At 41.1% G+C, this 17,225-nt stretch overlaps 1 protein-coding gene across 1 annotated transcript in view; it reads right to left on the reverse strand.

Moving 5' to 3' along the window:
- The window catches only part of LOC147800436 (WD repeat-containing and planar cell polarity effector protein fritz homolog), a 21,596-nt gene continuing 4,371 nt past the window's right edge, over positions 1-17,225 (reverse strand). The window contains exons 6-26 of the mRNA XM_087137189.1: positions 16,716-16,775; positions 15,369-15,489; positions 14,276-14,412; positions 13,670-13,744; positions 13,279-13,385; positions 12,885-12,947; positions 11,771-11,873; positions 11,450-11,486; positions 11,071-11,141; positions 10,888-10,938; positions 10,040-10,111; positions 9,610-9,701; positions 8,116-8,214; positions 6,919-7,024; positions 6,279-6,393; positions 5,066-5,253; positions 4,133-4,232; positions 3,186-3,291; positions 2,300-2,446; positions 1,240-1,349; positions 1-805 (exon numbers count right to left, since the gene is read on the reverse strand). Of these exons, the coding sequence (XP_086993315.1) occupies positions 672-805; positions 1,240-1,349; positions 2,300-2,446; positions 3,186-3,291; positions 4,133-4,232; positions 5,066-5,253; positions 6,279-6,393; positions 6,919-7,024; positions 8,116-8,214; positions 9,610-9,701; positions 10,040-10,111; positions 10,888-10,938; positions 11,071-11,141; positions 11,450-11,486; positions 11,771-11,873; positions 12,885-12,947; positions 13,279-13,385; positions 13,670-13,744; positions 14,276-14,412; positions 15,369-15,489; positions 16,716-16,775 (2,094 nt within the window). The 3' untranslated portion in view covers positions 1-671. The remainder of the gene's footprint in view (positions 806-1,239; positions 1,350-2,299; positions 2,447-3,185; positions 3,292-4,132; positions 4,233-5,065; positions 5,254-6,278; positions 6,394-6,918; positions 7,025-8,115; positions 8,215-9,609; positions 9,702-10,039; positions 10,112-10,887; positions 10,939-11,070; positions 11,142-11,449; positions 11,487-11,770; positions 11,874-12,884; positions 12,948-13,278; positions 13,386-13,669; positions 13,745-14,275; positions 14,413-15,368; positions 15,490-16,715; positions 16,776-17,225) is intronic.

Consider the following 17,225-nt stretch of genomic DNA (forward strand, 5'->3'; position numbering starts at 1 on the left):
TACAGAAGTCAATCAAAATTGTTTATTTACAAACAAAAACAAACACTTTCGTCAATTTGTGAAACTTTTGTCTCTTTGTGAAAACAGCACACACAGTACACGCTTTAGTCATTGTGCATGCCAGTTGCAAAATTGCTACATTTGCATACGTTTCTAGAGTCAAATTTGTCTCTTCATGAAAATGGCAAAACGAGAGTTACCCAAGGTTTTGTCCTCTATTGCTAAGGCTGTACCTATGACAGATAACTTTGTCTCTTTGTAAAAATGAAAAATGCAGTTTAGTTAAATCTTGACCTCAGGGAATCACTGTGATTTGGCTGATTTCAGTAGATTTGGTAAAAAAAATTAAATTAATTTGTTATCATCACATATCATCACAGAAAAATGACTTGTTGCAAAACTTTCATGAAATAGGCCTCAAACTTGGCCACTGTGGCCGTTACAGTATATTCCACGTGAGTTGGCCTGCAAGCTGTGTTGATATTTCCAGTCTTCTTTTGAGCTCCTCTCAGGTGGAGATGTAGCTGGGTTGTGCACATTCCGGCGAAAAATGGTAGCACACTGTATATCACTTATAATGCTTTGAGGACTAGTGCCACAGTGTGTCCTCCCTCTACAGCAATTGGCACTGCACAGGGAAATGAGTTGTATATACAGTTGAGACCACAGTGTCACACCATGCCAAAATGGATGACTTTGACTGTCTTGGTGGTGCCATCTCCTCTCCTGTCCTGTCGTTCTCCTTCCTCATCTCTCTCACTTCTTGCCCCTTGGGCTTCCCTGCTCCTTTGGCCACCATCTTGCTCTGTAATGTAAACATGCGTTCAAGATGAGACAATTTGCAGCAGGGATACAGCAGATATCATTTGTTGGTGTGGTGTGTTGGAGGCTCTTCCTCATTTTTGTAAAGTGTCCAGATTGACTCATTTCAAACTGAACAGTTTTCTTCAAGGACCTCTTCTTCCTCATATTCATGAGAACTTCAAATAAAAGATATTTCCCTTCAAATATCCTGAAATATTGGCCCTCCCGACAAGTTAACGAACTCAAACTTCTAGATCTGAGTAGCAGCCTAACAACTTTTAATTTGATGGATATAATACTTGAAGAACTTCCTTCTAGAAAATGGACATCTGAATTTCTGAAGAACTTAAAAAATTTTGCAAAAATTAGGTGTATGTTACATTCCAAGTAATATTCATAACAATGGAGTGGAATGGAAAATGGACAGGTTCTTACTTTGACTATCCCAGCCAAATGGATTGTCAGTCAGAACTTGTGTGTAGACATCTCCAGGGATGTTGGCGAGGCCTTCTGATGGTTCGAGGTGAAGCTCCTCTAAATCAGACCTAAAAACCACAACAGTGCAAGAGGTTACCGACCGAGTCATTTCTCACAACAACAGTTCAAAGCTTCTGGCCCAGTTGAGCGGATGACACAGTCCAACACTCTGTAGTATGGTCCATCCCCCTATGGATGAATCCAGTGATTCTTCACTGGGCATTCCTTTAATGGCGGAAAGCACTGCAGTGGGTTTTATATGGAGTGACTGTCACAGAACGGTGTCTCCGTACAACAGTTATCACAAAGAAAGGTATCACAATGCTGGCCCCATTGGAGGGGGTTACTATGGTCACTGGATTTGTTATATCACGTTTGCTAATGTAATGGGACAATACTATAATATTATAAACATTAATAATATTACAAATGAGGATTAATACTACTAATAAAATAATAATATCATAAACGGACAATATTATAAACGTTGCGACTCCCCCAACCGAAAATAACATATTTCTTCAAGGATAAATTATATTCCCCAAAATCCCCCTCCACAATTGGGGGCACTGTCAATTTCTTGTGATGCTCCTACTTTTTCAAGTCGTTGACCAATGTGAAGTATTCCGTATGTTTTACACAAGATTTGATTTGTTAAACGCAAGACCTGATTAAATCCTCTTTATGTAAAAGTTAGTTTTACTTTCTCAGCTTGGCATACAGACGAAACATGAAAATTCCATGTTCCTTGCCATACCTGACTTTTCTCTGTTTGAGAGTTACAACAGTTCCTCCCCAACATGCGAGTATGGTACAGCATTCTTTGCCTCTATGAAGAGTCAGACTGTGCCTGCCAGGTGTGAGTGGCTCATTGGTATGTTTTACCGGGCATATTTCAGGATTGGACCTTTGAATGACTCAGGATTGAGGATCCACCAATCAGATGACAGGGATTTATTTGGGTGTTGTATAAACCCAACTAAGCTGAGTCAGGATAAAGTATGATACTTCAGCTCACCCAAGACCGTAGGCAGCATCAATCTGCTCCTCGGCCTTGTACCAAGCTTCACGCTCAATGTGTCTGCCTGCTCGGGCAGGCTTGGGTGAGGACCGGCTCGACCCCTGGGTGCTCTGCTTGTCATCCCTTCCAGACGCTCCTGGAGCTCTGCCGAGTAAAATATTCATATCAGAAATGCAAGTTCTTGGTCTGCAGTTATGTTAGCTGTGGACGAACTTTGCCTGTCTTTGCCTTCATAGATCATCCATGTTTCACCACTTGCCGGCGGTATTAATTTTGGCCATCTATGGTTGAGAATTTGACTTTCATAAAAGGCAAAATAAAGTGGCCAACTGCTGATATACAGCTAGAAGTACCGATTTGCAAGAGTCATCTAAATAACATTTGTACAATATTTCTAACAACATTATACTTTTCAACACTCCACGGCACACCAATGTAGAGATGTTTGCTGCATCGCCACAGACATCTTGGCTTTTGCGAGTACAAAATAAATATTTCATGACGTGTTAGAATGTCAGCTAGAGGTGAGTAAAGGCTCACCTGATGTTTCAAAACCCATTAGCAACATCTACATGTATATTTTTAAAATTTTCGCCAGATATTGCCGTTGAGCTAGTGCGGAGTCAAAATTGCATATGAAATATCGCCCATGTGACAGGCTCTCGACCAATAGGAATGGATAAGCAGCATGAGCTATTTTCAAACACAGAATAAGGGACTGCAGTGCTCACTCAAGAACTGCCTAAAGATGCCTGGCATTTAGCGATACTGCTCATTTCTCTAGCAGTCTAAGGCTGTATGAAAGGCTGGATATTATTGACAGTGGTGTGGTGCCTGGAGACCTTCTCCACTACACTATGGCTAGGTTTAATAACCTTCTCACCTCGACAAAGATGCTGCCTGAGGTTCACCTTCTTCACTGCCACTGCTGTACGACTCGCTGGAGAAATCCTCCTCTTCCACAGAATCGCTCAGAGAATCCAAGTTATCTGACAGCGCAGAAGAGCAGGAAAGTAGACAAAAATTCCAAAACAACTTGCATGTGAAATCCACCTCAGCAGCTTTAGCCCACGAAGCAACCAGAGGCCAAATAGGGTCAAGAGCACCATTGTCTTGGGAAGTCACCAGGTTGGTATAGTGGTACCTTCCTCCCTGCCCATCAACGGGCCCCAGGTTCAAATCCCACCCAGGCTGACATGTGAATTGGGCTCTCAGTCCTAAACCTAAGTCAGTGAGTTTTCCCCAAAAACATTTATCCGCGGTTTTCTTCACACCTCAAAAATTGAACACTTTTTCATCGTCTTCAACCCCAGGCCCCTGGGGGAGTATAGTTTACCACCGATGGGCTTTACCTCGGTTTAATACATCTATAATACATATCATGTGGCGTAGCTGGTACACCATTCTGTTCATCAGGAGATCAACGATGACGTAAAAGAGGAAATGACTTGAACAAGCTAAAGGCCATACTCTTTGTGGGCTGTTTTATAAAGCACTGACTGAAAATGCCAATCTTCAATTCAAGTCTGAGCACTTAAGGCATTGTCACTTGTCCAATACATGTACTACTCCTATTCTTAACCAGAATCCACTTGTCTAGTTTCTTGACTTTAAGTCCAACAGTAGAGCACTATATTCCACACACTTGCCATAGTCAGGAAAGGACTCAACTACTTTTTGCAACATCTAATAACATGTCAACCAATTCAGGTAATTAATTTAATGGTTTTCTTGGAATTAAGAATCTGTGCACACTTCAAATACTGGGGTCCAAACGTCAGGAATGTAGAGCAACTTTTTTCCCCATTTTTTTCTGGCTTCAATTCTTACCTGATTCTGAGGGCATTTCTTGCTCAATCTCGTCCGCCTTCTGCTTAGCGACAGTCGCTAGGGCCATCTCCCCCTTGTCTAATGCCAGGTAGTGAATGTCCTGAAATGAAGCATGAGAACCCAATGTAAACATAACACTTTGTTTCTTTGCCATATTGACACCATCTGGTGCCCAGCATGTTGAAGGTGGAATGTCCAAACCACCAGCAAACCATATGAACCATGTGGGCATGTCAAAAGTCCAACATCTGAGTGCACATCTATCAATTCCTTCACTTCATGACACACGCACAAACAAATAGAGACACCGCCAGTACATCCTTGCTAGGAATAAAAGCATCCTCTGTCATCCATGCATGGGGATCCGTACTTGACCCAATAAATATTTGTATGCTACATCAAATAGATTTGACGTGGAAGTGGAAAACAGAGTGATGGTGACAGGTGGAAGTTTAGTATCAAGAACAGTTGAAATGACAAACAAATCTCATGAGTTTCGTGTCAATGCAGATGTTCCTGCTTACAAGGATGTCATAGTAAGTTAAACAGCCTTAGAATCCTCTGCTAGATATGCATGCAATACTCAAACAGGCATCCACAGTGTAGGATAGGAGCCAATCACATTTTTGCCACAGCATTTGCTTAGAGGAGGCCGCCTCATTTTGGACATTACCTACGAGCAGGAACAAGCGAGGGCGTGTTTTTACCCAGTAGTGGGTACTCACCACATGCGTGAAAGGGTTCGTGTGCACTTGGCATGGGTTGCAGTAAGCACGCGCAACCGATTCGTGTTTGAACCATGGTTTGAGTGGTTTGAACGAGTTGCAAAACATGGCCACTGTTTGGTAACCACTTGGTGGGTGCATCGCACTCTTAAACTTGCTACTAGTTGTGAGAGAGGTTCATCAGCATCACGTATATGATTGGTTTTACCATGAAAAGGTCCCTTGAGTGGAGATCCACGGCCAATAAGAAGGCCTTCTCAAATCGTTGATACCTCAACAGATGGTGGAAGAACCTCCGGGCGAGGCGACTGATTGGGTCACGGTAGTCCATGACAATCACATCAGACAGGGGCCTCAATGGGGCATAGAAGCTACCCAGACTAGCTTCCAAGGCAGCTGAGTGTATAAAGAGGATATTTAAGAAACATGCTTCTGAACTTGAAGTTCAATAGCACAAGGTCCAATCAAAAGACGTTAAAGTATCACACGAACACACAGTTTCCCTGAGTTTGGCCACCACTGCAGAGGTCAAGCCTTTGGTTAGCCACCGCACATTGTAGATTAGACAGTCAGGTTTATTTCAGGTAAACTAACCACAAATTCTTGATCACATGGCATAATGGTCACCACTTGTGCCATGTGATATTGTCGTTATTGTGCTGATCCAGCACTGGGTGCTGGCTCTGTGCTTTCTTTGTACTCTTTGTGATTTACAAAGCTTTGCAGACTTCTCTTTAGTTTTGCAGTGATGGCCAATCCATAGTTTGGTAACTATAAACTATGTGACTGTGAAATGGAGATGTTGTGACTGAGCAAAGGTTTAACAGGACAACTAATGACATAATTTGTCTCAAGTAACAGTTGGACTGGCGTTAAGTTGGTCAGGGACTCTTTCCCTAAATACTGAGTTCAAGCGCTATAGGGCTGTGTTCAAGTGTGTTACTCATGTTAACTCAAGTACATTTCTGAGTGCATGAACGCCAAGAGTATAAACCATGGGTAAGCAAGAGCATACTCTCAGACTGGGAGTACAATCTTCCATTATGTGCTTACTTTAAGATGGCAGAAAGGAAACGGTTTAAGGATAATTCCAGAAATTAGGGGTCCAAAAGTGTGACACTTTTGTGTCCCTGTTACATCTGAACTTTGTTATTTGACATGGAAATATCACCGGAATTGATTTCAAACTATTCATCACTCTTGGAAATTAAAAAAATGTGTTCAAAACTAACAAAATCAGATGTGACAGGGACACGAAAAAAGATGGACCCCTAATTTCTGGAATTACCCGTAACTTCAGCCTAAATGGGAAGTGAACTGAGAGTTATACATACGCAACATGTACCCGTGAGCACTGAAAGAAGCACATGCAACGGCACGCCTGTAGGTGTGGGTGAGCGTTTGTCAGTCGTCCCGCTTACCTTCTCTGTCCGGGTTGAGCGGCAGCTTCAAGAGGTTGTTGATGATTGTGGTCAGGCAGGTGAAGCAACTACCACTGTCCGTGTTCCAGTTCATCACATTCAACAGATTAACAGCCTGAGTGAGAGACAATCATGCTGGTATTAATTCAAAGATTCACTTAGAATCTGTCCTATCCAGTTCACCTTGACTGGAGCACACTTGGACAAATCTCCACAAGGCCAAACAACCTGTCAATATATGTTGTTGGGAGCGCCAGTCAGAAGCCATAAACCAGTACACCGTACAGCCAGGGAATACTTCTAAAGTCACAATACATATAAAGGCAATACTGGCAAGGCTGCGAATGTGGGAAATGCTGAACGAAGATAACTTCAGAGGATGTGTCCCGGCGTAAAGATATCAATAAAGGAGAAGAGCCACCAGCACAGGGGTGGATAGCTCAGTAGGTAAAGCACCAGCATGGTGTTCCGGATGTCTTTAAGTTCAAATCCCACTCAAGTTAACATTTGCTCCATTACACAAACAAACATTAGAATCTGATTCTTGTGACTGAGATGACACAGAGATTGGGAAAACAGCTCGCTTATAGTACAGCAATGACTGTTAGGAAATCGTAGTCATCAACACGTGGAACATTACCTCGTTAATTTGTTTATGGTTCAGATACTGCTGAATCAGCTCCTGTGGACCCAACTGCCCTCTGCTAAGCACTCCCAAGTGCAGCTGCAAAATGGAAATGGGGCCACTGGAACGCAATAGATCCAAATCAATAACAAATCTATAGAATACAAATGCGAAGGGGCTCGGAGTGGAATGAGAGATATATTTTATGAGGCAAATGAAAAGGCCAGATTTTACTTTGCGAAAATATTCCTCCAAGTGAAAGCCACTCAATATTTGTTTTACATAACTGACATACAGATCTGAATCCGTTGCATGTGCAAAATTGGTGCGAATATTGGCACAACTACTGAAATTGTCATCATGATTGAGTGTGCTTGTCAAGCAGCATGAATCAAGTCCCAACCTTCTCCCCAGAGTTAAGATTGCAGTGCTCTGCTGTTCAAAATTAGTGAGGGTCAACTATTCGACAGTCATGGGTACAAGGATCTTCCTGATTATGTTTATCTCTTCTATCTTCCTAACTGTTGAATAGTAAATCCCCTTCACAGTGGGTGAATGGGGCTTTTTGAGCCGCTGTGCGAGTCGCAGCAATAATAATTGTCATGTAATCATGTGAGATCCACCAATTAAACGACAAGGATCTTTGGGTCAGTTATGTAATACACGCTGACAAATTCACTGTGCAACGTGCCTTGTATGACGATGTGTTGCCCTAGCAAAAATTCCCCTGTATGGTACAATATTGGGTTTGGGCGAAAACTGCGCTTCAATCTGTCGTTTCTATGTTCAACCCATTTCTAAATCTGATCTTTTTCAGCTTACAATATTCATTGTAATGGTCATTCACAGAAGACATTCCCCAGGTTTTGCAAAAATGTTTAGTCTTAACTTCCCTGCAGTACGACAAACCGAAATAGGCACATTTTAACCTTATGAAGGGTTTCACAGATTGCATCACATGTGATCCTGTATTATTTTTCTGCTTCCAACCACAGGGCTCCTCTTCTAAAAGACTTCTTAACCAAATTCAACTTGATATGGCAAACTTTAAAGAAAACAGGGTAAAAGAGTATATGCTTTCATCGAGAAGCTCAAGTTTCACAGATTGGTAGAAGTAAAGTGCAAAGCAGCTGAAAGTCCTGAATCTTTCAATTCAAGTACAAATGCTTTGCTCGAACCACAGCAAGCACCGTTTAGTCAGATATTACTCACCCATTAAAAATCATCAGGAGCGAGTCTTGTGCATCGGCAATGCAGTCAGATAGACAGGTGGAATAGCTCCACAGCAGCGTTCCAATTGTGATGGGGGATCTGTTTGGCACGGAGAAGTCATTACATCGGGGGTGTGAGTGGCAAAAAATAGCTAAAATTGCGAGTACGAAGAGTAAAGTATATACAGCATGGGTTGGGGACCCACTTATGGCTGTGGTACGTTTTACAGCCTTCTGGTGACACCGTTGATAATTTTTTCTTACAATATTATCGAGATATGTATATTTTTATAAAAGCATGTTTTTTATTTTACTTCTTCTTCACATTTGTCTGAAATTCCTGAAGTGGTTAAAATGAATGGAAAGAATTACATATATGGACAATGCTAACTTTCGCTTCAAATATTACAACAGCCATCAGAAAGTGAAAACATGTCGTAGAAGTAAGAAACTGCTGAGAAAATTTTGAAGCATTTACTTGGAAAACAGGTTTGTTTTCAGAAAGTCTCATGGGTTTGTGCACAGAGGCATGAAGTGTTGTCTGTATATGGAACTCTTTCCACATGAACGAGTAATTGGTATGCCAAAATTGTAAAGTCTGTCGAGGTTTGTAGAGTGAGTTTTCCCACCAGATCTGAGCATGTTTTCAAAATTTCAGTTCTTGAAATAATGCACATCGCGTGCGTACATCATATGTCCAGGCTTTTGGATTTTCTGGGTGCGGGACCATTTCCACTGAGTTACGACTTGAGGATCCGCCTTATTAAAGGCTGTATCGAACTCAGAACTTTTTTGAACAATTGTACATACATGTATGTGTTACACTGATATTTTGATGAGTTTATGCCCAAAAATTGTTTGAAAGCCGTACAAAACGATGCACAACCATGTTAGAATGCATGACACAAGAAGACCTTGGCGTGCCCCGCACCAGTTGTCACGAAGCCCTCTATCAGCAAAAGCGAAAATTTACTAACCTTACTTCAAGAAAGCAAATTTACAATGAAATGTATGCTACCACGAGTTATGGTAGAGCTTGTTAGTCACAACTTCCACTTACGCAGGAACGGCAGCAACGAGTCCCACTGACACATATATGAGGCATGATCATGAACCAACTGACATATCCATGTCATTCAGATATTTACTATCAACTACACAATAGCTCAAGGCTTATTTAAGCACAAATGCTGCATTATAAGGAAACTGATGTATCACCTGATCAAACCAGAGGTTGTGGTACAGGCTGACAGCAAAGTGCCCTCATTGGTCTACTGCCTGTAAAAACCTCACAGGAGGGTTGGAATAAAACACCCTGATTGGTTGTTTTACAGACACATGACAAGGTATTCCACACCCCTGCAGTTTTTAGTTCACACCTGACAGGTATATCAACCCACAGTACTCTCTGGATAATTTCCTCGTAAAAGCTGACTGGCTAGTGCCAGGGACAGGGGAGGGGGGCGAGTTGAGGAGGCCAATCTTTTGTCTTTACCTGAAACACTTGGACAGTTGCAATGTGGGCCAGCTTCGGGAAGTCTCTCCAACAGTGAGGATATTCAGAGGGTTCAGAGCCATGTCAAAACACTGTAAGAGGGAAAAAAACATATGGGGAATTCTTAGTCCTGGGAGCCTTCATCAACCCTACTGGAATCAGGGATGAGCAACAGTTCCTACAAAGACCAGCAGCGGCAACCAGCAGAATCCAGTACAACACTTGTCCTGTCTCCAAGGACTAGTAAGACCTTGCATGTACATGTATGTACATAAAACAAATAGGTACTGAAATGTAAGTGTGTGCACACAATATTCATTACTCCAAGCGAACTGGGAGCACGTGTTATTGTCCCCCACCCCTGAAACTGTAACAGGAAACTGTTGGCTTACATGTCCTTTAGTCCAAAGTGGTTGAGTGGAAACCATACCTGAATTTCTCCTTTGATGCCAGACACGAACACCAGACAACTTCCGGGGTGCCAGGTGATCAGCGACGGCACCTACGTGTAGCACAAATAAATGGAGCAGTGCTCAGTAAGTTTGGACACAGGCTAATCTGTGTTATGATCATGGCATTATATTAAATTTCTCAATGCTAACTCAAAGTGCAAAGTGATGCCTGCTGGGCGCATCCACGTTTGTGCACAAACCTACGCAAAAAACTAATTTTGTAACACATTTGTATACAGCAATTGGCATATCTGCCTCTGTATTCTAAAAAGATGCGTCATCTATTCATATACCTACAAAAATCCCCAAATGCACAATTACTACCTATGTGTTTTAGTTTACTATGTTACTATGTGTGAACAATAAAATGCATGTGCATATGCACTGACGGTGAATTTTCCTGAAGTTTTTTATGAAGTCCTACTACTGAGAGAATATGCATCTACAAAATATTTGCCAGCCAAAAAGAGGCAGAGAACAAATATTTCAGAAAAAGAATGAGGAAAAGGCAATTCTTTGGTAACGTAACGATAGCCTCACCCCTCAGAAAGGAGATATTTCTCAATCTACATGAACAGTATGAACAGTATCCAGACTCTTGGGGTAGTATGCGTCAAGACTGACTGCAGTAAACATGAAAATTAACCCAGCCAACCTTGATGATCCATCCAACATTCTACTTCCCTCGTTATTGCTTCAAGACAAAACAAAGAATCGCCTCAAAGACCAGTGTTAATGTACCATTCGAGCAGTTAGCTGTGTACAGAATACTGTTAACACAGTTTAAGAAATGGCAGAAATACCACTGGAAGATTTTTTTTCTTACCAAGTCTGATTGTACAAATTGAGTGACTCGTTTGCTCTCATCATACAGCACCTGAAGGAAAAAAAAAACTGGAATTAATTCTCATTTCAAATTTATACAATGAAATTTTTTCTGGGACCCTGCTCGCCAACAGTTTCACTTTTTGACAACTTTTCCCAAAAAGTAATCAAAGGCATTACTCACCAACTTGCTGTCTGAACATCCCAAAATCAATTTGTCTTCAGAATGGTTTCGTCCGTGTGCAACAACTTTTGCTGCAGAATTAAAGTGGCAGACAGAATATCACTTTGGGAAACTGGCAAACTTGAGTTGCACTACAAAGGATATGTGAAAGGTATACCATTTTGTTTCACTTTTTAGTTTACAAATACTACATTTATCTCCTATTGGCTGGACAGGGTTACATAAACAGATGCATTCTGGGTAAGCATGTTGATATGCATGCTAAACTGAAACTATGAAAAAGAATAGTTGAAATGTTGGTATAAACATTTATAAGAGTTCCAGTTTTCATTTTTTTTTACCTTGCACAGACATGTGTCAAGAGCGTTTTTTTTCTCACCTTTTAGCGGAATTGTAGTGACAGTGGCTCTTTGAATCTAGAATATAAATAGGAAAAATGAATCAGTAAAGATATCACAAGATGTCTTCCAAAGTGAAGACTGATCCTAGTGCAGGTTTTGTTTGTTTTGCTTTCCATGAGGAAAGGATGTAATTGACCATTCTGAAGAATTTTCACACCTTCTCTGGGAAAAACTGCAAAGAACTTCAATTGAGTTTTTCTTGGCAAAGAAAACACAACCAATTCTAAAACTACAAGTCCAATTTTCAATAAAAAGTGGAATTCCAGTAGCAGAGAACCACGAGATGGGGGCAAACATACCCTCGTTTTTGAGCATTCGTAGATGCAGGTATCCACGTTGTGATCCCCTGATGATGCTGAGGAGACGCCTTCCAAAGTGTAAATATGTCTTGGCTGACTCAAACTTTCAAATGGAAAGTCACAACAGAGAGCAATAAGTTCTCAACAAAATTTGAAGATCTACACAGCATAAATCACGTGTGTGAAGATATCATTAGATAATAATATGCAGTCTAACCCCCCAAAAAGTTTTATTTTTTTATGGTTTTTATGTCTTGTGGTCATTCGACCATCAGTTTCATTAGATTCTGTTCTTATTTTCAAAGGCAGGCAAGTGTCAATTTTCAAAGGCAGGTAATCTTAATCTGAACTTGAAAGATTTTAACTGTTGCCTTTACTTCTGCTCATTGCATTGTGTGACTTCACTAGTGAGCATGTGACTTCAGCTAGTCAGCTAAAGGCTGCATTACACAATATGAATATGTGTTGGAAACCCTACCCAACTAATGAAATGGACCCTGCCAGGGTCCTCAGAGTTTCTTTAGGTCCTTAAATCTGACTAAATAAAAATCACATTTAAAAATCATCCCATTTTTGTTCGTGTGAATTTCATTTTTTGGCAATATGCCGCCCTGCATAACAGTGATGTATTCGAGTCTATCAAAAGTCCAGTCACAAGTCCCTTCGTCATAAGTAACAAGGTCAACAATGGCAATGGAAGGCTTTTGTCTTAGTTCATTTGAATAGCTTATTAATTGGCTTAAGACTGAATGACTTGTGACGGTCTTGCAGGGACTTGTGATAGACTTGAATACAGCACTGCTGCATAATATGATGTAAAGAATGAATCTTAATTCATATAAAAAAGTTGACAAGCATCATTTCATTGGTCAGTCAAAGTCAATTGAGCCAGCTTGGTATTCCAACCGCACATGCCCAAACTGAAGCATATATGAGGTCATTCAGGAACAGCAGTACACATGGCTGGTAGTCTGCCCTATCAGTGTAGCCACACACCAACTTACACACGTGCTTTGTTCCCAAAAGACCTTGCCTTTATGAAATACCGAGCCGGCTCATTAAACAACCTGCAGGCGAGGTAGGAAATCAGTCTTTTCGGCAATCCTTTTCATACCTGAAGGAGACGTCTAAAGGGTCGTACTCTGTGCTGACAAAACACAACTCTTCCAGTTTGGATCTGCAAGAAGAAAGAAACATGACAGCTTAGGAGAGAATGGCGACTTCTCTGCTAAACTTACATCTGGAGATCACAGGATTTCTTCCTTCCGTAGTTCTTTCACTGTATGAAAGAAATCCGCACATTTTCCTAAGCATTTTAGTACATCATATTATAAGCACTGTAAAGTATTTGATATCTGATCATTCACAGTTGATTTCAAGGCCAAATGCATACCAAATGTCCTTAACAATTGAATAATTTTAACAAGGCCCGAGCTGATTTCTTTGAACCGTCAACTTGCTCCCAATCCTTACTTGAACTCTTCCCAATATATGAGACAATTCCTCACCCATTGACTCCATAGAGAATCACATTGGCTCTCTCCTTGTCACTTGTCATGGGTGTCCAGGGCCATGCTGACGAGTCGTCCCGGCCTGCACAGCACCAGACTAACACCTAAGCGCAGACAGAAGGGCAGCAATGTGGTGAACTGATCTCAGAATTTGTTCAAATATGCCGATGGCTCATGATCTTCTCTGCTGAATTAGAACAGTGCACCGGGCACGGTGTAGATTTCTGCACTTCAGACAGACAAACGTCTTACGGAGACTTGTTTCCTTGCCCTCATGTTTGTCTTAGCACGAGTTTAAAGACAGCTTTTAAAAACCTCCAGAGAAACAAGAGATTGTATTGATATAGGAAGACAATATAGTAATGGTAGACAGGAGTGTCAGACTTACCCATTCCTGACTGGCATTGACAGACAGTTTTCTCTCACGTTTGGTTTTCAGCCCGGGTAGGTCTACGTGTGTTATCTGGAACAGCCACAAAACAAGACAACTTGTCATTTGCAAAAGAAACAAATGGAACATGAAAAAGCAAAAATAAACAGCTAAGGGTCTTAATAACCAGAATTTGTGAAAGTGTGTACATTTGTACACGAGCAATCGCACCGCATCACACCTTTTTTGAGTGGTAGCATACCGTCTCTCGTGAGTGTCAAAGTGTAATCAATTGTGCCTGAATCCAACAAAATGAGTCCTACTTCTCTTCCCCTTCCCAATATGTTTTACGCATTGGAAAGAACATAAGCAGCTCTCCTTTTCGATGTACACGTATATAAGAATCAATTTAATGTCAATTTGATCTTTATAAATACAGCTGTTACGTAGGTAAATGCATACACAATTCCCACTGATTTCTATGCTGCAGGATTTGTTAACATGTTTGTGTTCAAAAGTACTTCCGGTTACCTTTGTTTCATGTTGATGGCTTGCGTTTTCATGGACCTAACTTTTTTTTTTCTAAACCTCATCAATTTCCAAGAGGAGCACTTCTTTCCTTACCTTTGGGTCATAGGAAGACATCTTGTCTATCTTCTTGCTGGTATCTTGGCCTGACAAAGGCCTCTTGCTGAAGAATGCGTAACCCAGTTTGGGTTTATCAGGGAAAGTGCAAACAACGAAGGCATCTGTGACAACAGCTGTTGGAGAAACAGCTCAACAATATCAGACATTTTTGTTGAGTTTGCATTTGCTTCAATAGGCCTACTTGGTTTTATGTGTGAAAGAAGACGAACATCCAGGGGGTTTGTAGTTAATTTTGTGGTTTTCATTTCCAACAGACCCCTATTTTAGACCAAGGAAGAAAAAATTTATGATGCCGACCCTGTCTGGAAGTTTGAAAATTTATAGGGACAAGCAAATAATGTTTTCACTCACCCCCTTTTCCTTTAACCGATTACCCCAGACTCTAGTTCTAAGACTGGTATTTTTCTAGGACGGGTGTCTAACTTAAATTGGAAGTACACGATTGAGATAAATTACATGCAAACAGAGTGACTGGAAGTCAAATGTAAGGTGTGCCGGGAAAAAAGTCTCCAAGCTGACATAAAACAACATGGCAACTTGTGAGTACCACTGTTAACCCTCAAAACATGTAGCTTTGCTGCAATAACAGTGTGGGTGTGAACTACAAGTGGTGTAAACAAGAAACAAGGAAGTTTAATTACCAGCAGCGGAACCTAGTGGTGGGAAAGGGCAGGGGAGCAAGTCCCCCCCCCACTTATCGACTGGCAGGGGCACCCTCTCCCACTCTTGGCAGGTCTTGTAATGGGGTGAGTGTTTAATGGATCAATCTCGTAATGGCTGATGGTCTCACAACAACCCCCTTCGCACACTTTAAAAATTGTTTCCCCACCGAGTTCACTCTTACCCAATCCAAACATGACAATGATCAGACGTTCATGGATAAATCCACGTACATGTATCATTATTAAAAGCCATAACTGAGGTGGAACCAAGTTTGCACGAAGGTTGTGTACGTTCACTAAACTGAGTTTAAGCCTGCCAGTGTGCCTCAAGTGCATGGACAAGTCGCCAGTATGTCTATGATTTTAGTTTTGATAGACTGTCTCCCACCGCTTGCAATGTCTCTTACCACAGTTAATGGTCTCCGAGCAGAATTTCCCTTGCAGAGCTTTGTCAATCAGAATCCGTTCCACATCGCCACTGTGCACTGACACTTGGAATGACAACAGGATGCAATTGCTCAGCATAACCTGGATAAAGGAATGGGAAAGGTTTGTATTCACTGACAATGGAGAGAGCAAATTCTCACTGTCACTGCATTGCTACAAATTCATCATTTTCTGTTCAAGGAGACTACATGCAGTAGGGCCAGACAGGGGATATTCATGCACTGCATTAAATAATAATGTAACCAGTTTGGCAATCTCTGTGGACATGAAAGTACTGGGGTACATAAAGTTTAAAGTAGGAAATACATCTTAAATTTTCACAGTTTATCATGCTGTTTTGCACACTGCTTTGCATATTTACAATATCTTTCCAAGATATATATATCATAAATACTGGCATTTAGCTTGCCATTCATTTGAATTCATGTTTTGAGGAAAGTTAAATTGAATAAGTATGAAAGATCAGTTGAAAGGAATTCTGACTTTACAGCCATTTTTGTTCTTGTTTTATTGTCTCTTTTGGGTGACATTGCCCAAAACTACCATCAAGTTTACTGTCAGGCACTTTAAAACTGTTTGTTAAAAATGATGACACAATAATTGCAATTTCTGTGCAGATGCAAACATAAATACATTAGGGCTGTAAAACAGGTCTAAAGTTGCCACTTTTTAAACAGATTTACACAAGTTTGGGTAAGATTTGTAAATGACACTGGTATTTTAGCTTGACGTTCAACAACATTCTTATACTGAGGAGGCAGGTGAATTGTAATGAGTTGAGTTAATGAGTTGAAGAAATTAAAATACGACAGTCAGTTTGTTTCTGGGGGGGGGGTGACATGGCCAAAACACTATCATCAATACAAGCGATTCACATCAGTCCGCCTCCAAGAGTTTGCAACGCGTTGGCCAATCACAACGCACGAAATCTGTCAACCAAAAGCGCATTTGGAAAGGGTCGACAGATTTCGCACATTGTGATTGGCCAACGCGTTGCACACTCATGGAGGTGCAATATTGTGAATCTCCCATACTGCATACAAAATGACACTGCATGAGGGCTATGACACTTTCAAGACGAAAAATTTTGAAAAGTAACGCTCAAATGATTTAAGGAACATTAAATGTTAACTAGAAGTGTTCCCAATGTTTTGAAAATCAACAGCAGGTTTCCTTGTCCCCCATGTATGAAGTTGACATAGGCTCAGCCTATTTTTTAGGTAAGCAAAATTCTGCTGACCCTGCCTATAAGCAACAGTGTTTTGTCATCAGCTTAAACATAACTTCAGATACCAGCTTGGGCTTACCTGGAACTGTCGTCTTGATCTCCATCTTGTGAACACTACCTGATGGTTAGCTAACAGATCCTAAAACACAGACACATTTATCATCTTAGGTTAGGACACAGTATAAAATGCAATCTCCATTTTGAAACAATAGAGTTTAGCTGCCCGTTACTGAATACAATTTAGAAAAGCATTGTGTACTTGGTGCTTCCTCCAAGGTCATGAGAAACAATGCCAAACGTCGAGGGCAAGACTCTAGCCCCACGACCTTCTGCTTAAAAACTTCCAAGTCACTGTCAGCTGGTTTATCAAACTTCACCCTAGCAAGCCCAGAGAAGCAGCAAGATGTCATTAAGTTTATGTCCAATCCAAGGATGTTTTTCCCCACATTCCTCGCACAGTGTTGGCCATTCATACACGTGGTTATACAGTAACAAAAACTGACACCTTCCCACTATCAACCAAAACTTTCTGTCACAAACATGATATTCCACATTTACATCAGTATGTACAACTGCTGCTTGGCCACTA

This window comes from Acanthaster planci, linkage group LG01 (assembly GCF_054643075.1).
Source record: "Acanthaster planci isolate LZ-2023a linkage group LG01, COTS_SCS, whole genome shotgun sequence".
In the NCBI taxonomy this organism is placed as follows: Eukaryota; Metazoa; Echinodermata; class Asteroidea; order Valvatida; family Acanthasteridae; genus Acanthaster; species Acanthaster planci.